The 21081-nt window shown below is 45.7% G+C and overlaps 1 protein-coding gene across 1 annotated transcript in view; it reads left to right on the top strand.

Annotated features, from left to right (window-relative positions):
- Positions 1-19384, top strand: part of LOC310894655 (uncharacterized protein) — a 65696-nt gene extending 46312 nt beyond the window's left edge. Inside the window, exons 5-6 of the mRNA XM_083825060.1 lie at positions 17718-17956; positions 18483-19384. Coding sequence (XP_083681186.1) covers positions 17718-17956; positions 18483-18672 — 429 coding nt within the window. The 3' untranslated portion in view covers positions 18673-19384. The remainder of the gene's footprint in view (positions 1-17717; positions 17957-18482) is intronic.
- The last annotated feature ends 1697 nt before the right edge of the window (positions 19385-21081 follow it).

The following is a 21081-nucleotide window of genomic DNA, read 5'->3' on the forward strand; positions in this document are numbered from 1 at the left end:
AAACTTGAACCCAACTTAAGCGTGTGCATGTATATGTAGAGCTGATTTCAAGAACAGTTTCACAGCACACACTGATTTCGAGGGGATTAATAATCGATGAATAAAACATATCCAAGCTACATAGCAGCACTTTGGGTTTTGAAATGGCGACTGGCATGTGAAATGCAGAGGCTGTGTCCGCCCTGAAAAATGACTCGGGGCAGGTCTCCTGCTCCTGCACACCAGCACGAGGCCTTTTCCCTTTGCAGAGGGGATCCTGTTATAAACCCACGGAACATCCAGTTCAGTCTGTGTAGCGTGCTGCGGTGTCTGTCTATTACCATTGCGTGTAAGTAACAATTTCATACTAGCATTTTAAACTATTACTCCCTTCTTAAACCGTATGCTAATTTTCTTAAAGAGAAGTCTAATTGCTCTCTTTATATGCAGCTCCAAGTCAAAAGCTTAATTTCTCCCTCCAGTAGGATAATTAAATCATGCAATGTTCATCTCTTGTGACTCCTCCTGTCCCAGAAATCTTACATTTTTACTCTAGCTGTCTTCCACAGTGCACAGCCACTGACAAAGCCTTCACCTTTAATTTACTTGTGCCAGTAAGACAGCAGTTTGTTTCAGTTCAGAAGTGAGGATTCATTTTCCTCTCCTTGAGTTTCACTGCGTATTTCTTTCCCTCGAAAAGAAACCCCATCTTTCCCACAAGTACATTCTCCAGGCATTATAAAACAAAGGAATTTTTTTCCCTGTGACCTGATTTTGCAAACCTGCAAGTGCTCCTGTTTAAATCAGCAGCCTGGCTCGCATGGGGTAATAGTTTCGGGAATGGATTAACTTGAAAATCAAAGAAAGCAATTTGACTGCCTTTGTGGCACAGTACGAGGCATACTGTTTGTGGGCAGCTAGAGCTAGCGCTGCAAGAGCGAAGCTGTCGCACAGGAACATGTGGTCCCCTTGCTTCATTTCTTTTCTTCAAAAAAAAGCACTTTTGAGAACTGTGGGTGCTCAGCAGTGGATCAAGGAGACCCAGGCACGAGCAGCCCTACTAAAGTTGGGCGGACCATGCGTGTGCCAAAACTGAAGGCCTCCCAGTCAGCCTTGCTCAGAAATTTGGAAGGATTGAGCCCAATAAGGAGGGTGAACATCTCTGAAGGACTTTTCCCGTGGTCTGCTTGTGGAGTTTTAAGAGATGATGGTACAGTTTGCAAAGTGGTGATTCTGGTGTTGAAACATTGGTTCTGATGTTATTTCTTGGGCACAGCAGAGCCTATCATCATAGTCTGTTAACCATGGCTGTTTTGTTGTAGATATTTTGCTATCCAGATTGATAGATTGCTGTGTTAGTGCACATTAGGGCAAGGGTTTGGTGAAGCAAGAGAAGCTGACTGCAAAAAAAAGCTAGTGAAGGGCTAGCTTTGTGCTCTGCTTTGTGTTGGGGTGCTGACTTGCTTCTGAGTTTTCACAGTATAACATGTCTACCGGTAACGCTGACTTTTCCTTACGGGAGCTGCAGGTCAGCATCTCGTCATTTCCCCATTGATTTTTAAATGCCCATATTTTCCAGTGCCTTTCATTCGTGCCGTTCTTCAGCATCGGTACTTACAACAACAATGCCGGTTAAGGAGGTGCTCAGATGCTGCTCACCTTCTTTCCCCATCTTCCCCAGAACTTCTTCCAGTTCTTAATGTTTTAAATAAACACGTTTTGTACCCACATGTGCGCTGAGTGCGTTTACTTGCAGCGTGCTCAGCTCGGTTCATGCAGCAGTCTATTTTGTGGCGCAGTGCCTTGTTGGAAAAAGGTATCGGTTCTCCCGATGGCATTTGTAGTGTTGGCTTTCACGGATAAAGCCCTGGCTGCTTTGGGCCTTTCCAGCTTAAATGGGAGCACAGACGTGATGGAAATGTCACTCTCCCTGCAATTGGCAGGGGAGCAGAGGTGGGTGGCATCACAAGGATGAATTTTTTGCCTTCCCTTTGATTTTGAAATAGCTCAGTTTTTTGGATTTCAGGTAATCGTCTTTGCTCTTGCAGAGGTTGTAGGGTCTCAAGGGAGCAGGTTTGAGCACAAACGCGCTGCTCTGTGCAGCTGACAGGAAGGCGGGCTCTTGCCTTGCAGTCTCGTACCTGTGTAGGCTTTCTTTAAGCATCACTAATGGTTCTTTAAATGTTGTTTTATTGAAAAGTTGTTAGAAGAGCACTGCTTAAAGAATTGACTGTAGTTGAAAGAAGGGGTTGAATACCCTGAACTAGTTTCTGAAATAATGTGCTCCATGCTGGGGGTCAGCTTTAGCATCTAGCAATAGGGTTTTTGTGCGTACATTGGTCCTGAGACAGCAAGGAGCCGCATGGGAGGAAACACTGTGATACTGGGGCAGCGATTCTGCCAGAGGTCCTGTGTGCCTCTCGACAGGCCTGCTCCCGAGATCACCTGGGCTGCTGAAGCCACACAGAGATGTGGACTAGGAATCCCTTTGAACACCGACCTTTCGCTGTTCCCGTTTTAGTGATAAAATATTCAAGGGAGCAGAAAGTGACCCATTTTGTGCGCTGCCTGTCAAAGCGAGCAGAAGAGGGAGAGTACAGCGAGGGCACAAGTGGAACCCAGCAAATACAAATGATTTATGGAGTAGCTGCTTTAAGCCTTTCCAATTACCTCTATCATTATCCAGTAACATCTGTTTATGAGTATGAGCTTAAATTACGTTGTCTAGAAGAAATGGGTGACATAGGCAGCGGTGGGACTGATGCACGGTCCAGCATCTCTCCATCCCTCTGCTAACCCAGGGGTTTGCCTGGTGAAGGCGGTGCAACCCTGTGCTTCAGCTTGGCTTCTCCTTGCCCCACAGCTCAGTAAAGCAAAGTTAGATATTTGGTGCATCCAAATGATTTGCCAGCTTTAACAGTGTTCTTCTTGTAGCCTGGAAAGGAAGGAACTTTACCTGACCTAGCTGCACCTGAGCAGGAAAGATGCTTGACACGGCAGCTGGTTACTCAAGTGTATGTTCTTCTTGTCCAAAATAACATCTTCAAACAGGGTTTGCTGAAGGAGAGGAGGAGGTTGGGTTGAGCTGACCAAACTGGTTGAGCTGAAGTTATGTTAGCAAGAACCACCCAAACCAAAGGAATCAACCATCAAACTGCCCATCTGCTCTCAGTTTTGTGCTGCATAAGGTGGGCTTGGCACATACCTTGTGAGGTTGCACATTGGAGGTTTTGCAGGGCTTCTTGCAACAGTAAACAGAACACTTTACATTCCTCAGAGGCTTGAAATATTTTTTTTTCCTCCGTGGTGACAACAATACGGCCATATGAAAATATGTAATTAAAAGTGATAGCAATAGATCAGCTAAAAATATGACCATTAGATGAGACTTAAAGGGTGTTACAGATATTTTTCCTTTATGCCAAAATTTTTGAGCGTTTCCAGGAGTGAGAGCTATTTCGGGGAATCTTCTTTATCTTTCCTGTCGCTTCTTAACTTTTCTATTAAACAGTGTCCTATTTCTATCCAGCACACCGAAGAGCACGCGTTGCACTGATGCCACTAGTGAATTGGAGCTATGTCATCTTCAGGAAATGAAAAGTGATCAGATTCTCTTGTCAAGGAGGACGCCGATTTGGAGAGGTTGCATCCCTCTTTTTATAAAAATAGAACCCAGAAATAAAATTTGAAAAAACTTGCGACCCAGATATAATTACATGCCTTTAAAATGTAAGGAGATACAGTTGGATGTACGTAACCGCTTATAAGCAAATAGCCTCCAAAAAACCACTGTACTGTTTTTTCTGTATGGGCACTTAGGCCCTATATAGTAACTGATTTTATGAAATACAGGATAACTGTTAACCAGCAGAACTGAACTCTTCAGTTGCCTTAGTAACTAATCCAATCCAAGGAGGAAATAAAAATAGAATATATAATTTTAGAACCTTTAGGCCCTTTGCCAAGCAAAATATTCTCACTAACAGCAGTCAGATTTGTGATTTGAATGGGTTTTCTTAATAGAATAGATTCTATTTGTTTTATGGAGATAAATGGTACTTGCTTTTCAAATCTGATTAATTACATATCCGGGCCATTAGGTCTTGTAGCTTCTGTACTCTTCCACAAGTTTATTTAACTAAAAATATAACATAACTAAATATAATATAAATAAAAATGGAAAAAATGTTTTAGTTGCCGGCTCCTTTTCAACCTTAATCTGGTTAAAAAAACGAAGACTGCAGTATAACTCAATAAATCACATTAAATTGCCAGGAGGAATGTCATAAGCATCTGCTTAATTCAAGTGTGTTCTTTTTCTATATTGATTTGTAAAGCTTGTTGAGAGAAAAAGGATATTATTTTTTAAAAGTTATTATTGGCGAAAACTGCCGTATCATACCATGGCACTGCTCATTCAAGCAAGGTAGGAACTTGATACCTTTTAGTTGCTCTGAAAGGAATTCTCAGGCTGACAAAATATGCCTCCTGTTTTAAAATACGTTGTCAAAAATGTAGCATTTGTTGTCAGCAGTTTTAGAGGCTTGCGCTGCTCGTGCGCATTGCCTGTGCTTTTGCCAAGCTTCATACGCAAGCCTTTTGCAAATTCTGGTGAGGGTCTGCATTTTTCCCCCCTACAATTTTATCGGTGTCAGCAGTGGATGAGGGGCTTGCCGGACTGAGTCCTTACGAGTGCAAATAGCATTCCTGAAGCCAGCTCTCTTGCCCTTGTTCCTGAACGAGGTACGTGGTACGGGATCCTTTATCCTTGTAATGCCTGGATCCTGAAACTGTCTTGGTGCTTTGGGTTATCAAAACAGAGAGCGCTCCTTCCACAAAACAATACGAGTACCTGCTTCTCAGTACGTGAACTCTGATCTAATTCCCCTCTCCTCTGAACTGTGCATTTGGGAAGTTTTCAGGTATTCCTTAATCTCTCTCAGTCCAGTAAGTATTTTAAGGCAGGGCAAAAGGCAAAAGATTTGGTTTTCTGTGGCTGGTGTGTTTTGCTTGAGGACAACTACATTTTTAAGGTGTATGATTCAGCAGGTTTGCTGTTCCACTTTAGGATTATCATCCTATAGGGTAAAAAGCTAAATATAGCAGATACGTGCTCTGCACAGTAGCTTTAATGCATTTTGTTCAGTGCTTTTTTTTTTTGCTCGTGGAATTTCAGGCGCTGCTATTCTTATTTTCGGCATTGTAATTTATTAATACAGCTAACAGGCTCCTCTGAAGCAAATTAAGATTTTTCATCATTGTGCTCTGAAAGAATGGCATGCCAAATCAAGCAGGAAGCTTCCACTGGAACATCGCTGTAATTAGTTTACATGCCTGGCACTAGGAGAGATGGAGTAGGTATGCCTGAGACTGAAGAACCAAGCCACAGCAGTGCGAGCCCATTGTGTGGCTCCGCTCTCCAAAGCAGGGGTTTCCAGATGAAGGTTTTGTAAATAACTAAAACAAGCAGGAGGTGTGTGCCCACCTCTAATTCAATAATTAATCATTGCCCTTCATCCTCTTTCCTGTGCCAACCGTGGGTCATTTGCAGTTATTTTGGTAACACTTCCAATTAAGCGTGGCAGCGTGGCAACACGCTTGCCATTTCCCAACGCCAGATCACCTCCCGCTCGCTAGGTGTTGATCTTCAGCGGTAAGGTAAGTTTGGATGTGAGGGCTCCTGCAAGCAGTTGTGGTGGCCAAGAACCAGCCCTGCAAGGCTGAGGAAGCCCTGAAAGAAATCTGCCTTCCCAGCATGGGGCAGCGCCCGGCCACACGCGTCGTTTCTGTGTATGAATATGATAATTGGAGGCCCTGTAAGTTAGGAGGAGGAAATTTGGCTGATTCCCCGGGGAGGATGAGAAGCAATGGTCTGTAAGGACCCCAGCTTGCTGGAGGCTGTGGTTGGAGGAGCGGTGCTGGAGGTGCCTTCCCTCCAGCTGGTCTGACGATGCACCCACTGGTGCTGCAGCTGAGTGAGTGCACATGCTGGCAGCCAGCATTAGCTGGTAGCAGGGGTATCATCCCAGGGTTGAAACGGCAAAAAAAAATGATGCCCAGTGGCATCTGCAGCCAGGTCCTGGGCCTGAGCACAAGGTGAGGACCTTCCTTCCACCCCAGCTTGGCTCTGGTGGGTTGTATCTAGCTTTCCTAGCTTTTCCTTCATCTTTGGTCATACAACCTTCTCCCAATCTGCTTGTGTTCCTCACTCAACTCCACGGGTTGCTTGTGATATGTATTTCAGTGGAGAGCGTGCCTGCACAAAGCTTAAAGCCCCTCTGAGACCCACTTGCAACCTCCAGTAAGTATCTGGGAGCTGTACAGCATCCTGTGGTGGTGTTTGGGGTGAAACCAGCTGGAAGGAGGAAGCCCTTGTGTGGAGCCAATGCTCATTTTCTTCCTGGAGCTCCTGGCCTCTGCTGCCTTGGCAAGTTGCCGGGCCTGAAAGGTCTTGCCTGAATGTTTGTGTCTTACTGAGGATAAAAACAAAATGCAAGTGCCATGGTAAAAATGCAACTTGATCTGCTACTATTTTTTTCCAAAGAAGTTCAGAAAACATTACATTAATACAATGATTTGTGGCCAAAATGTATTATGCAGTTAATTCAAGTAAATTGCAGTTACTCTGTAGCAAATAATTACCACCTGTTTCACATCTGCCTCAAATCCACTCAAAAAACAGCAATCTAGTCGTCATTCTTGTATTATTTATGTAGTTTTGTTATTTGCAGTCAGATTTCTATTTGCTTACCCCATTTATAATAATTTTTCATGCCTTCTGTACACAGAATGGCAAATTTAATAACCTCCTTAGGATTTGTTTATAAAACCTTTCCAAATATGTTTGCAATGCATGACAGGGCTCCTGATACACCGCAGATACTCGGTGGCCTTTCTCGTAATGAACTGCGGTGCTGAGAGCGCTGCTTGCTGCTCTGAGATCCCCATGGCTCCATCTCCTCTTTAAAGCCAGTGCACGTTGAAGTGTCACGCACAGTTACACAGTTTGCTGAGCTTTTTCACTCTCAGTTGAGACAGAAGCTCCTGAGATGCGTGTTCAAAGCATTTTGGGGACAGACAGATGTTTCGCTGAAACAAACGAGGGATTTTAGCAGGGGTGGTCACCTCCTGTTACGATGGAAGTGCAGAAGAAGGACGGTGACAAAAGCCAGATGTACAATTCTTTAAAATTCTCCGAACGATATGCCAGTGGAGCTTGTGCTCTGTGATCTCTCAGAGCAAGATGTGCCATCGTAGCGTTTTCTTTCAATACTGCATTTCACAGCAGAACTGAGGGTGTGGCAGGGAGGGTGAGGGGTTACCTCCTTGTGGCACATCTAGGAGTGCTCCCTGAAACCACAGGAGCAAAACCAGCTGAGCGGCGACTGGGGCCAGCATCCCTCTGCAGGGCAGGAGCAGCAATCAGAAACCTTGCCCTCAGCTGTGCAGGGTGTGAAGAGATACAGAGGAAAGGAATGGGGAAACATGGCCCGTTACTCACCCAGGAGTTTGTCTTCTCCATCATACCCAGCCCATATGTGTGCGTTTGCAGCTCTGATACCAACGGAGTCCCCCACACTTGAACTCTGAGGTAGGGTTGCTGGCCCCCATAGATGTATTTCTGCATCAACACCCTCTCTCCTCATAAATTTTGGGCTTCCATACAGGCAACTCGATTTCTGCAGTACCCCACTGATGTTAACAGCTTTCACAGCAGGGATGTGTTCCCCTCCCCAGAAGCATCTCCGTCCAGTTGTGTCGTAGAGCTTGTGCCCCGCGTGCGTGGGTGAGGGAAGCCTGGACATGCGTTTCTCATCCCGATGCCCTGCTTTGGGAGGGGAGGGAAGGCAAGGCGTGGGCTGGGGTCTCAACGCATCTGTGATTGTACCAACCAAAAAAAAATTGCAGATCTGCTAAAAGTTAAGCTTGGAGGATTCCGAGCGAATGAGTTGCAAACTCAGCAGCGCTATTGCATGTATTTGTGATACCTCTCACAACTGCCTGTCAAAATTCCCCATCAAGGAACATCGTGGATTAGTAATTATGCGCATCTATTAGCTGAGCATCCATTCTGTCTGAAACGCTTTGTGGCAATATCTCTCCAAAGAAGCGCATATCTCATCTCGGTGTCTGCTAGATGGCCGTAACACCTCCCCGAGGGAGATGCCTCTGATAACACTGTATTAAAGACGGGGCTTGGTTTTGTCTTTTAAACCTCTATCATACAAGCCAGTGCACAAGGAAAGACACCTATTATAATTTGGTAGACAAACGTTAACAAAAGCTGCCTGCACACATGCACACATGGAGAAAAAATTCAATGTTAACATTGCAGGAGGCTGTGATGATGACAGGAGTACTTTTATTGTCATCTCTGCTGGGGGAAAAAAAAAAAAAAAGCCTTATTTGTGCAAATAACCTGAGCTTAGCTTCATTCCCGAGCAACCCATTTGCACATGTGAGTATGTTTTGTCAGCTCTGTCTTTAGGTACAGATTAAAATGAAATGCTGTGCAGTTCTCATTTTCAGAATAGTTGTGCTTGTTTCTGTTAAACAGATTAGTGCCATAATAGTCCCATCCCCCCACGGAGACGTGAACGTTGTACAGTAAAAATCCCAAATACGTGTTTTTCTCCCCCCCCAAAAAATGCTTAATTGAACTATTATGCTTAGTTTTCCTGATTGTATTCTGCTCATTAAATGAGAGTGAATCTGAATAAGAGCTAAAAGCAAAGCTAGAGGCAGAGGACAATAAAATCTATGGCTATTAATTCAGCTGAAATCCTCAAACATGACTCCTTCCAACTTGTTATCTTCCAGACACTAGATTACTTCGTTCTTTCAGTGACTACTGCTAGACAGACGCATCCTGTTGTGATAAAGGAGACCAGCTGGATTTAGGACTGCAGCTTCGTGTTTGTGGTATGACTGACCATATGTGATTCTCTGTCAAGTTTGCAGCTTTAATGGTAAATCTCCACAGTATTTGCACTTCGATTCATGTTTTTTCGCTGATTGGGTAACAAAATAGGGGGTGGCTTTGTGCAGCTGGCTTGTACTAACAGAGGTTGCACTGCGGTCTCTGCAAAGTAAAGGAAAGCTCCTGCATACTTAAGAGTTGCTTTGAGCTGGGTTTTTTTCTTTGTTTGTTTGGTATGTTTGGGGGTGTGTTTCCTTTTGTTTTATTGTTTTTCTTGATTTCTTCATCTTGGTTTTATTTTCTGTTTCTTTTTTTTCTTGCTGTTTTTATTTTTTTAGGAAGAAATGGCATACCCATGTTTCGTTAGGAATATAATTTTGAATTTGTACTCTAATCATGGTTTTTATCTGGCTTCACCAGAACTGAATAATTCTGTTAATTGTTACTGTCTTCCTGCCTGCTTTGAGAAATGTATGTCTCAAGCCTCTGCAGAGTATGGGAACAGAGGGGTATACGCCTGTGAAAGAAGCGTAACAGACAGCAGATAGAATTTGGAGAAGTTTGGGTTCTTTTTTTTTTCCTAAGGAGAAGCACTATCATAACCTGGCCAGTTTTGCTTTATTTCTGATGTCAGTGTATTTGATTCATAAGTGTGTAAGGATCATGCTTCCCACCCTTTTGTCCACGTAAGGCTCTACTACGTCGACCATGTCAAACCCTCCATTACAAAAAGTGCCAGAAGCTTTGTAATGTCACAGGCCTGAATTTCACATTTATGGTTTTTGATGCGTATACATGGTTGTTCTCTTGTTCTCATGGTCATCCTGGCTGGAGGGAGAAATGGTACATTGTGCAAGCCTTGCCTGCTGAACTCTGCCTGTGCGCCTGCATCCTGACCTCCAAGGTCCTGTCCTGCACCGGGTGAATCCTTCCCATCCACTGAGGGCTGCAGCAGAGCCTTCCCTTAGGAGAGGCACCAAATGCCTTTACAGTAATATTTCTGTAGGAGCCTGAACAATCAAGCCAACCACTTGCAGTAGAGGTTTGCCAGAGATGCTCAAGTTTATATGTGCAGTGCTGCACGCACATTGTTAAAAGCCTGTCTCCGCACAGCGGGTGCGCAGAGTTGGTTTTGGAGGCAGAAGCCAGTGCACCACCTCGCAGTGACTGCATCTTCACCTGGGGTGGAGGGTTGGCATTTTGGCTACGGGTTTGTAAAGCGTCAGAGTCTGTGCTTTCACGTACCTTGTGATTTTTGGTCTGTTTGATGCTTCAGAAATACCACGGAGCTCGGTATCAGAAAGGACAACACGATGCATGTGAAGCCCCAGCTAAATGCAGTGTTGGCTCCTCCACATTCATCTGTTTTCTGTTTCTCTCCCCCTTGTTCTTCTGCCACACCACACCACTGAAGAAAATCCCGCATTCCTGCAGCTTTTGATTTCCAGTTCCCCTGGGTTATTAAGCTGTCGTGTTAGCTCTCCCTATCCCCGGCTACGATTTGGCCATAAAAGGCACGGTGGGCAAGAGCTGAAGGTACCTGTGACATTCGGCTGCGGGCAGAAGGGAGAAACCAACATTAATATTAGTCTTCAGTTTTATTAAGGCAGAGAGATGAGGAGCAGGGGCCTCTTCTCAGTCGTCAGGGTTGAGAAATTACTGCAGCCTGAAGACTGGTTTGCTTTTCTTGGTCGTCCAGACTTGAGAGCAGTATACATAGGAGCAAAGGCCAGTGGTGGTCACAAGGATATGGGGGAAATACAAATAGGAAAATTCCCCTCTTTTTCCACTCTACACAAGTTTTACAAGGAACACGCAGTGAGTTTATTATAATTTTCAATGGGTTACTTTCACCTCCATTCTCTTGGCTCCTCTGAGCTTTCTGAGTTTCAGCCAGAAAAGTCAAATGCCACAGGAAAATCTCATCATCTGAGATTCGTAGCCTGAGGGCAACTGGAGAGGCATCAAAGCTGCTAAGCCAGCCAAGTGTCTCCAAGTCCCCTGTTTAAACAGAGAGAACGTGTAGGTTAACACCCCGTGCCCACCCCTGGGCTTACCATTTTCACTTTGGTCAAATACTCACTGTATTTGTATCTTGTATCAGACTGTGTCTTCTCTGCACCTTATCAAACACTTGACCAGCACCTCTGCCGTAGTGATCAATGTTTGCAGACGGCATCTTTTGAGAGAGGGTGGCAGGAAGGGAGCAATTCCAATTTCTTTTCGCCCTGGACCGTCAAAGCCCAGCGGCTGAGCGCAGCAGGAGAAGGGGGGAGCAGCTCCATCCTCCACCAGCGAGGAAGATGCTCAGCAGTGCCGGGCGACAGAAGATGGGAGGGGAGGGATGGTTCTTGATGCATCGCTGTGCCTTTACACTTCCCCTCCAGGATTTTCAGTGTAAAGCTCCTGAGCCAGGAGGAGCAAGAGAGGAGACACCCCATGAGCAACTCAGGCACGTGAGCTTCTGCTCATCCCGTGGGGGCTCGACGGCTTTGCATGCATTGGGGTGAATTCCTGCCCTTCCACCACACCTCAGTGCTGGGAGCAAGAGGCGAGGGCACACAAATGCTCTTCCCAAAGCGTCCCTCTTTTGGGGTAGGTGCTGGCCAGGCGGGGAGCTGGTGAATAGAGGCGGAAAGACTCAGGCTGGTGATTTGTCACTTGGTTTTGCTGGTAATTCCTCTAAACAATGAACAGGCAATCTTGTAATGGGCCATAGATTTCCGAGATGAAAGCCAGCTCATTACCGTGTAGATGTGAGTGTTTTCCGACAAAGAGTTTCTGAAATTGAGGGGTTAGTATCCAATTATTTATGAAAATTGTGCCTATATCTAAGTGGAGGCTGCATTATTTAAGTACTCTGAAAGAAAAGGGTGCACTTAAGCATTTTGTGCATATCTAAGATCTGTTTCCTTTGAGGCAAAACTAATTTTTCCAAAGCTAAAAGCTGTTCAAATTGAAAAGGAGCAGTGCAAAATAAAAGCTCTCAGCCTGTGTCCCCCACGGGGCCAGACCACGGCAGAGCATTCAGCAAGGACCGCGCCGCTGCCTGCTCCAACAGCGTGATCCTGGTGTGGACGTAGTGTTGGTGCTGGGGCAAATAATACCAGCCCCACCTTCTGTTTTGAAGTGCTGCTCCCTATTGTGTAAATCAGTTTCCTAAAACATATGGTAGTGGTGGTGGTTGTTTTCTCAGACAAGTACAGTTCAATACTCCTCAATATTTGGTTTTTGAGGCACTAGACCCCAGTCTCCAAGCCTGTAAGACGGGATGCATGAGGTACCACGGAGTGAGCTCTGCGATGAATTGTAACAGCCCTGTCCTGCTGCTACTAGGATGATAGGGGGACGGCTCTGACTTGTCCAAGTATTGCATTCAGCAGGCAAATCTATGTGTTATTCCTTTAAATCAAAACAGGCAGTGACAGCCTAAACTAATGCAGCGCCTACCAGAATGGTACGTTCGCTCTAAATGTATCCCCGAGACTATTTATTTTCTCATTACAAAGGGTATGCTGGCCCAATGTAAATGTCAGTGAACTCAGCACGTTTAGTGCAATGAAATGGGTAGATCTAAAACAGTGGCAGGTCAGAGCTGGAGCCTAGGAGCTGCTGAAGAGCACTTGCTTCCTCATTTCTTTAAGTGCTCTGCTTCGAGTCCCCCTGCCTGCTGGTTTGAGCCCGTCGTCCTCAGAAGTGCCGTAACTGTACATGCACCTGCAGGACCTCAGGGGGGAGAAGTTATTCTTCATGAAGTAGGTGAATCTAGTGTGTCGTGGTGTGTTTTTTTTGTTTGTTTTTGCTTTTTTAAGAAATGTTTTCTTAGTCTGGATTTTAAACATCTCCATGTCCACTACAGGAAATGTGAACGATGTGTATTTCTTGTACAGCTGTTGGTGGGAGTCTCCGCTGTGCAGGCAGGTCGGTGTACAGACGGCATGGTGTTAAGTTTTGGTGTCTGCAAGCAGCGACACTTAGGAAGAAACAGTAAAGCATCTGTATTATTGGGACATCTAAAAACTGTCCTGAAGTCCTCAGTGTTAATGATCAGCATCCAGTACAAGGTGATTTTTCCAACAAAGAATCAGCTCACTACAAAAGCGTCTCGCTCTGCGTAGCACATACCAGCCTTTATTAGGGGAACAGCTGATTATTATTCTGCTACCAGCCTTTATTTTCTTTTTCCTCTCTCTCTCTCTCTCTCTGTCTCTCGCAGGAAGACTGCATACAAATATAGCAATCGATGGAGGGGAGATATTCTTCCTTTACGAGATTAATTACAAACGTGGGGATGCTGTGTCTAGCCTGCTTGTATGATTGATCTTGCAGGAGGAAATGCAATAGGAAACTAACGCTTCCTTTTATCCAGTAAGCAAAGTTCAAAGATGTTTACATTCTGCTAGGTAAGCACAGCTGTCTAAAGACGCCAAGACGGATGGACTGTCCTGTCAGCACAATTCCTGCCAAGGTAACAGGCTAGCCGTCTCTGTGGACCTCTCTCCGGCCAGGAGGCTGTAGGGCCAGAATCACTAATTTAGCAAACAGCTTAATTGTTGCACGTTTTCATTAGCGTGGAGAACCACGCCGAGGCGATGCACTGTGAGGGGTGGCGAGTGGGATGCGGAGGTTGGTGGGACCATGCTGGTGGGCTGAGGAGGAAGGCTCCTGGTTACGCTGTGCATAGGGTGGCTGTCACAAGCCAGCTTTCCAGATATTATGAGGGTTTTTTTCTCTTAAAACCTGGCTGGTGTAAGGAGTGTTCTGCGTATTCTTTCAGCAGCTCACAGCATGTAGTTGTGGAAGCATCTGCAAGAGGTGCAGTGCTTAGCTGCCCTTGTCTCTGTTTGTGCATAAATACAATCTTACAAGCCATGGATTTGGCTCGGGGTCCTTCCTAAAAGGCTCATTTCATTCTTGGGCACAGGCTGGTGCTTGCATTTAGGATGAGAAACAGAGTTAAAGGTGATGGATCCAGCTTAGTGACTCAGCCCTCTTCCTGGCAGCATTTTAAATAATAGATGCACTACTGCTGATATTTAACTCCTGCCAGAGCTGCTGAAGTATATGGAGTATTTGAAATATTGATAAAATGCCGAATCTCTGCTCAGACAGAGGAGATCCCCACCTGGGGTTGGTTTTCTCGGAAGGAAAAAGAAACCAGCGGGGGGACCCCAGCCATAATACCTCGTAGGGGCCTGAAGATGCCCCTCACTGGAGGCAGCAAAGCAGTCGGCTCTGGCAGCGTGTTTGCGGAGAATCCCAAAATCGATGCTGCAGCCCGTGTTGCGTTTACACGCGCCTGTAGAGAAAGGGCGTTAAAACAGTCAGTGTAATAAATACAGCGCGGTGAGCGCGAGGGGAAGGAGGGATGCCTTTGTTCCCATCTCACCCCCTGTCGCTGGGTCTGGCGGAGTTAAGCTTCAGATGGACTTGGCCTTTTATTTTCTTCCTCGAGGTCTGGGGCAGCGTGTCCTGCTGGTGCCCGAGCTGCAGCCGGCGTGGCCGCCGTCCTTTCTCATCCCTCTCTTTGTGCATGCAAATCCTGCCGGATGAACACGGATCCGCTGGCTGTTTAGCAGTCAGTTTACGAGGCTTGACAAAGGTTATTGCAATAATTGATGTTCCTCTTCTAATAATTAATGTTAATGAGTCCACTAAACAGTAAACAAGACAACAAAGAACTGTTAATGAGACAGTCTTTACTCATTTGTTTAATCTTTTAGTAAGATAATGGGCGATAAATATATCGCTATTCAGCCATCTTCAAGTCCTTAATGCGTGGAGAGTGTTTTAAAAAGAGATTTGAGCTGATTTTTTACACTTGCCTTCAGTAAATTCAGCTGACTGGGTAGGTGGGGCATCTGAAAGAGTTTGGAGACCTATATAATTAAGTGCCTTGACATTCTGCGGCTGAAGGACATTGGCAGATATCCAAACACTGTGTTCTGCTCTCAAACCATTTAATTGAAACCATACAAAGTTGGGGGGGGAGGGCAAAAAGAGAGGGAGATCTTGGCAAAAACCTTCTGTGCGTTTTTTCGCTATTGGATTGACCAGACAGGGCAACAAAGCTGATAAAACAGGATTAGCAAAATTGCATTGTTGGATATTATATGCCGTGTGACATGTACTACAGCAAAGGAATTTGGCAGGATTAACCTGCAGAGGATAAAGATGTACCAGACAAGCAGGCTGAATTAATAGACTGCTGTGACCAAAGCAAGGAAATCTATTTGCATGGAATATTAACAGTGATAGCAGAGCCGTGGCGGTGGAGCTGCACTTGCTGTTCTGCACGGACCCAGAGACCCAGGCTCGACGGGCAAAAATTCGGGGTAGAAAAAGCATTTTATTGGCAGGGTTTCTCATTATCCTTTCCTGTTTCTAAATGAAAAATGCTAATTCATGGGGAGAGTGATCTGCATTATTGGATTGTCTCCCCCCAGACAGAGAAGTTAGTTTTCCTATTTATAGGAGATGAGATTCTTCTCCTAATATACTAGTGTCATCCTAAAATAAATATTTGGTTTTGGTGTTTTCCCTCAGGGCATGTAGAGCCAGCCAGCCAGCCAGCCAGCATGGGAGAATGCAGTGCCGTAGGTGTTGGTTACTCAGCTGTTGAGGAAATTGCACGCTTAAATACGTGTAACCTAGTGGAAATTGTAGGAAAGCTTTCCAACCATGTAGTGTTAGAGAACATGAAAACTATACCCCATAGAATAAAACCATGCTAAATAAAAATGGAAGCATATGGATATTTCCGGTCAGACATATTCTAAGACCATGTTGGACTATTGGAGGAGGTAAAGAGGCAGAAAACCAGCCTCCATCTCTGGTACAGTAAGGGCAGAGAAAGTCTTAGATTAAGTGTTCATTTCTCACTTGTCTGCTGTACTTCAGTGCAGGTTGCCTGAAAGGTTTCATAACGTTTTAAACAACCTTGGAAAAGGCTTGTGTCATTTGTTTTTCTGTTCCCACCCACAGTCCTAGTGGCAGACTCTCGTGTTCCCATGGAAGAAGGAATGTACAGAAAGCATTTGGCATTATTCTGGGTGTGACACAATGTGCTTCACCCAGTGTGCTCAGTGCCACAGTGCGCAGGGAAGGATCTGCTCAGGGGAAGCTGTTCACCTTCATCCGGCGTTACCATGTCACCGTTGATCAGGGCCAGCCAGAAAACAAGTTCCACTTTCAGGCTCTTCCTCTTCTGGGTTGAAGGATGAATAGCAGATTTGCATAAAATATAAATGCATTGTTTTGCTCCATGTAGCCTTGTGTATTAAAATTCCAGGAACTGCTCTTTAAATAAAAGCTCTGTTAGGATGACATGACTGATACTTTACAAGTACATGCACAGGTGTCAAGAAATTCATCTCCATTTCCTACAGCAGCTCCATTGTAGAGCCTGTTTCTCCAGGACGTCTCCTGTTAGTGCGTATGTTCATAGCTTTTCCTGCCTAGGTACTAACGTGACCACATCTCCCATCTCTGCAATGAAAAGACAATATATGAGGTTTCCTTTGGATTAAATGGCGTGGTGGGGAGGCACGGGGTGTACTCTCTTTGTCAGCAAAGTCAGAAGTATTACCTCCACATCAAACACATTTCAGGAGAACTACTAGAAATGAGCGGCTTCTCCCTGGAGGACTGCTAGGCTTCACATCACTTGCTTTCTGTCCGGTTTGGCTGAAGGGCTCCTGCATTTAGTTCTCACCCCAGGGATGGTCCTGAGCTGGTTCACAGAAACTCTGCTTTCTTTCGGGCTCTGATTGCTAAGGAAAGTCTGTAATACACAGGATGTTTATTATCTGCCTGTTGTTTGTGTGTGTCTAGATGAATTAGCCCAATAAGGCGTCGTTGGTATCCTATCCTGTTAAGAACTACCCAACCATTTCAAAAAAGTCATTGTACCACACCTGGAGCATTTTGAGGGAAATCAGTCAGAATCCCGTATTTGTTTCCGTATCTTTTTTTGTGTGCTTGAAAAGCTGCAGGATGACCATGGACCCGTGCTTTTCCCAAGGCCATTTCTGCAGCATTGCAGAGCAGGTCTCGTGCTGCCCAAGAAACACACTGCTTGCAGGCTATGATCCTCCATGTGCTCACTAATATCAGTGCTGTGCAGGGGAAGGGAGGCTTTTTATTTTTTTCAAGCAATATGAAAGTCCCAGAATCCAGAACTGCCTGTGTGATTTTTAAAAATCGTCTTTACTGATAAGCAGTTTGTTGTTCCTCCCAACTTCTGCAAGCCCCAGAGGGATGGGGCCATGGAGAGGAACGAAGGCCTGCAGACTGGGTATTCACGGGTCCCAGCAGGACTTCTGGGGGCGGGGGGCACCATCCCAAATGCCAACACACCGAGCAGCTTCTGGGGATAGACCAGGCACATGCAGGTGTCTCACCTGCCTCGGGTAAGGTGCGTGCTGAGGGGTGTGAGGCTGAGTGGCAGAGCGGTGCCAAGGAAGCCACACAGTCCCTGGGGCACCGTTCTCCTTCTGACAACGTCCTGGCACCAGCGAAGAGGCAGCAGCCTGTTTCTTCCGTGTCTCTTGGGGCTTGGCTGAGTTTCTAGGTTACTTCCCCTGCCTGCAAGCCTCCATCCTCCTGAGATGAAGGCAGGACGTGAATAGCAAGGATGCAGCTGTACCTGTATCGCACTGCAGCAGCCACCTCTACAGAGCCGTAGATATCGAGAGTGGCGCTTGCTGGGGGAGAAGCACACTTCATACTTTCTTACCACTGTAACTGCGTGGGGGTATGTAACCTGGTACGTAACCTGTGGGATCGACGGACTTAACCCTGTCCCTTTGCTTTCCAGCACGCGATGCTATGGACGACAGACGGAGCGCAGAGGACCCGGGGCCCCGTCGGGTGCCGTGCAGCAGCTGGTGTTGTGAATCAGGCCGTCGCCAGTCGGAGAACGGCTACTTCACAACACCAGGGTGGCACCGCACCACGCTTCGACCGCCGGCCGGGGAGGAGCAGAGGTTCCCGAGGATGGGCACGGCAAGGGGGAGCACGGCCTCGCTGCCTCCGCCCCAGCCCAGACCTGCAAAGGTAATCAGGTGCTCAACTCCTATTTAGGCACCAGCCTCCCACGGAAGTCTGAAATAGAAGTTAGGCCCCTAAATATCTCTGCGGGTCTGGCCCCGAGGCCCGGCCTCGCTGTGCGGCATGGGGCAGTCCTGTCACGGCTCAGTCACGGCCTGCACGTGTGCTCCGTGAATGGTGAGGAACGGGTGACTTCTGGCGGGTGGTGGAAAGCTGCGGGGTGAGCAGCCTCTGCGTGCTCCACGTGTAGCCTAGCGGACACCTCATCGCGTATCATTCTGTAAAAGGTGCTGTAGGCACTGTGGAAGAAGCCGGGCTCCCTGGAAATGACATTAAAACAGCCCCAGGTGTGTTGTAATGAACGACAAAGTACCGAAAATAAAGAGTGGGGTTGGCCAGAAGTGGTACCCTCGTCTGCTGTTGTTAAAATGGAGAAAATATTTGAATTTGCATTGCTTGAGAACCCCACAGAAAATGGTTATTAGACCCACACTGTCCAGAGGGGTCCTATAACACTTGCCCTGTGTTTCAGGTCTGAATTTCAGGCTCTTCTGCCTCCTCCCTCATACCATAAAGCCCACATGCTCTTAGCTTTAAGGGCAGGGGCTGCAGTGCAGCACTTCCCACCCAAAGCCACGTCGTGTTCATGGAGGTCCACAAAAGCAGATGGCTGCGTGCACCCCGTAAGCGAAACAGAAACTCTGCTCAAGTTTGATCTGTGAAGGCAGCCACATTCTCTTGGGCTCAAGATGTGCTTTTCACTGGTGAGGTCTTCCCTTCCTCCCACCCCACATAATACTGACTATATGCTCTTACACATTTGCTAGCTGCTCGCTCACTTGATGTGAAACACTGTACACGTCTAAAGCTAAGAGAGGAGAAATAAAGAGAGCAAACAATTAAGGTAACAGAAAGTATTAATGTAACAGAAGTGATGAAGGATTTCTTGAAAGTTTTCTCTGTTATCCTAATTTGTCTGACTGAAGCCAGCGGTAAGAATTACTGCAGTGTCATCCTGGATGTGTGATGCTGGCAGGGAGATAGATGTAGGGGAGAGTCAGGACACACCCAAGATCAGCGATAGTATAGGGCAGCCTGGAAATGCAAGTGTAAAGTGGCAAAGGTGGTTGCGTTAGACACATCCTAATTTTCCTCTTCAGGTGGGCTTTCTACAGAAGCAACCCTGCATTCCCTTCATAGCAAAAAGCTACAACTGACAGGGTGGAGAACACAGGAGATGTTTCGGAGGCACTCTCGTTCATTAGGAGAGGGCAGTCTGGTGATGCAGTTTAGCACGGGCGTTTTTACATTGACAAGAGGGAAATTAAGACCCCATTTCTATTTCAGGCACAATGGCAAGAATGGGCATGAATTTGTCAATCTGGTGTGCAAGAAGTATGTTTTATTAAACTTGTCCTCTGCTAATGCAAAATGTGTCCCCTGTGTAGTAGTCTCATTGTTTATTATAACCTTGTTTTAAAGCCTGATACCTTTCACCGTAAGGTTTGTTTCATGGGGTAAAATATACAAGCCTTTAGAAACAGGAGGTGACAATGCAATAACCTCAGTAACCCCTGCTCATACACTCTATTTACATCGGCAGCTATTCAAATATGGAACTAAATATCATTTCATCTTACAGTGTGAACTAGAAAACTGTTCGACCTATTCAGTTGGTCTGTAAATACACATAACATTTGAAATAGGTTAGTGCTTAATATCCACTGACGGATGACCTGGCAGACTGTCTCCGTACTTCGCTAGGTGTGCTGTGTGAAGACACAGTATGGGTAAGACGGCTCATTTTCAGTTCCCTTTGTTAAAGAATTTCTTGGGAAGTCACACTTCAGAGGTACCTTTGGGGCCTTTATTGTACTCTGTGTTTCTAACTGGAATCCATCACACTTTATGCTCTTCTGAAGTGATTTCCTAGCAAATTAATGCGTGCCATAATGTAGCACTGCTGCTGGAAATCAAACGCTCCTGCTCATCATTAAGGAGCCTGAGCATGCCATCCAGTAGGGAGGATCGTGGGCTGAATAGCCGGCTGTCAGCTTTAGATGATGGAAGCAATTTCTGTTTGCTCCATTCAGCAGTTAGAAGTACTTAATTTTAGCATGTACTACAAATGAAAGGTGAATGCACAGAATAAATAGCTCAATATGGGTTTTAAATGTGTGCGAGTGTTATTCTTAAGTAAGCCCCTGTGGTTCCTGTTCATTTTAACTGGAGTTCTGGCTGCTGGGATGGAAAACCCTCACGTGTGCTGGGTTTCTGGGTAGCCCCCCAAACTGGAAGCCCTTGCAGCCTGTGGATACACCTGGAGACCTTCCTGGTGCTTTCTGGATCCTTTTTGGTACTTGTGGTCTGTTTCCCCCCCCAAAATACCATATCAGAATCGTTGAAAGACCTACTTTTGTAGTCTTAGTTCGGTGATGGGGGTTAGAGCAAAGCCTATCAAAACTGAAACATGGGGCTGTAATCTTGTGAGATTATTATTATTATTTCTGAAGGGTTGTTACTCTGGAAGTGCTTTTTATATTTAAGCAAATAATACTTAATTTCACCCTTGAACCCTTTAAAATCTGAATCTGATGGGTTTATTTTTTCAGTGCATCTGCGTTGTACTATGGCTGTTTTTCAATTATTTTGAATGGCTGACTCTTGTTTCTTTCTTCCACTTGCCAGCAGTGCACGCAGCACTTCAGAGAGTAGCATCCTTGTGATTTTTGTACTCTCCTGCATGCAGAAGCCATGCTGACAGGCACAGTAGGGCTAAGCAGCTCTCATGTTGTGTGTTCACATGCATGCTGCTATGTTATCGTGGAGTTCCTCGTGAAATGTGGCATTAATGGATTTCCTTTTCAACTCTTTAATAGGGCTTCCTCTTTTGGAAACAACTAATAAGAAATTAAAATGATACTTCAGACCAACACAGCATTGAAAAACAAACAGGAGGTGGGACTGAATTTTTGTATCCACAAACCTGAGTCAGGTTTTATCTCAGTGTTATAAAAGCATCTCAAGAGGAGGGAAAAAATACAGAAAGTGTCTTCAGGCATCTTAACTCAGTGAGCAAGAGGTGACACTAGGTAGGAAGGAAAGGGGCTTGTTCACCGCTACCATTTTAA

Source organism: Anser anser (assembly GCF_964211835.1).
Source record: "Anser anser genome assembly, chromosome: 2".
Lineage (NCBI taxonomy): Eukaryota > Metazoa > Chordata > Aves > Anseriformes > Anatidae > Anser > Anser anser.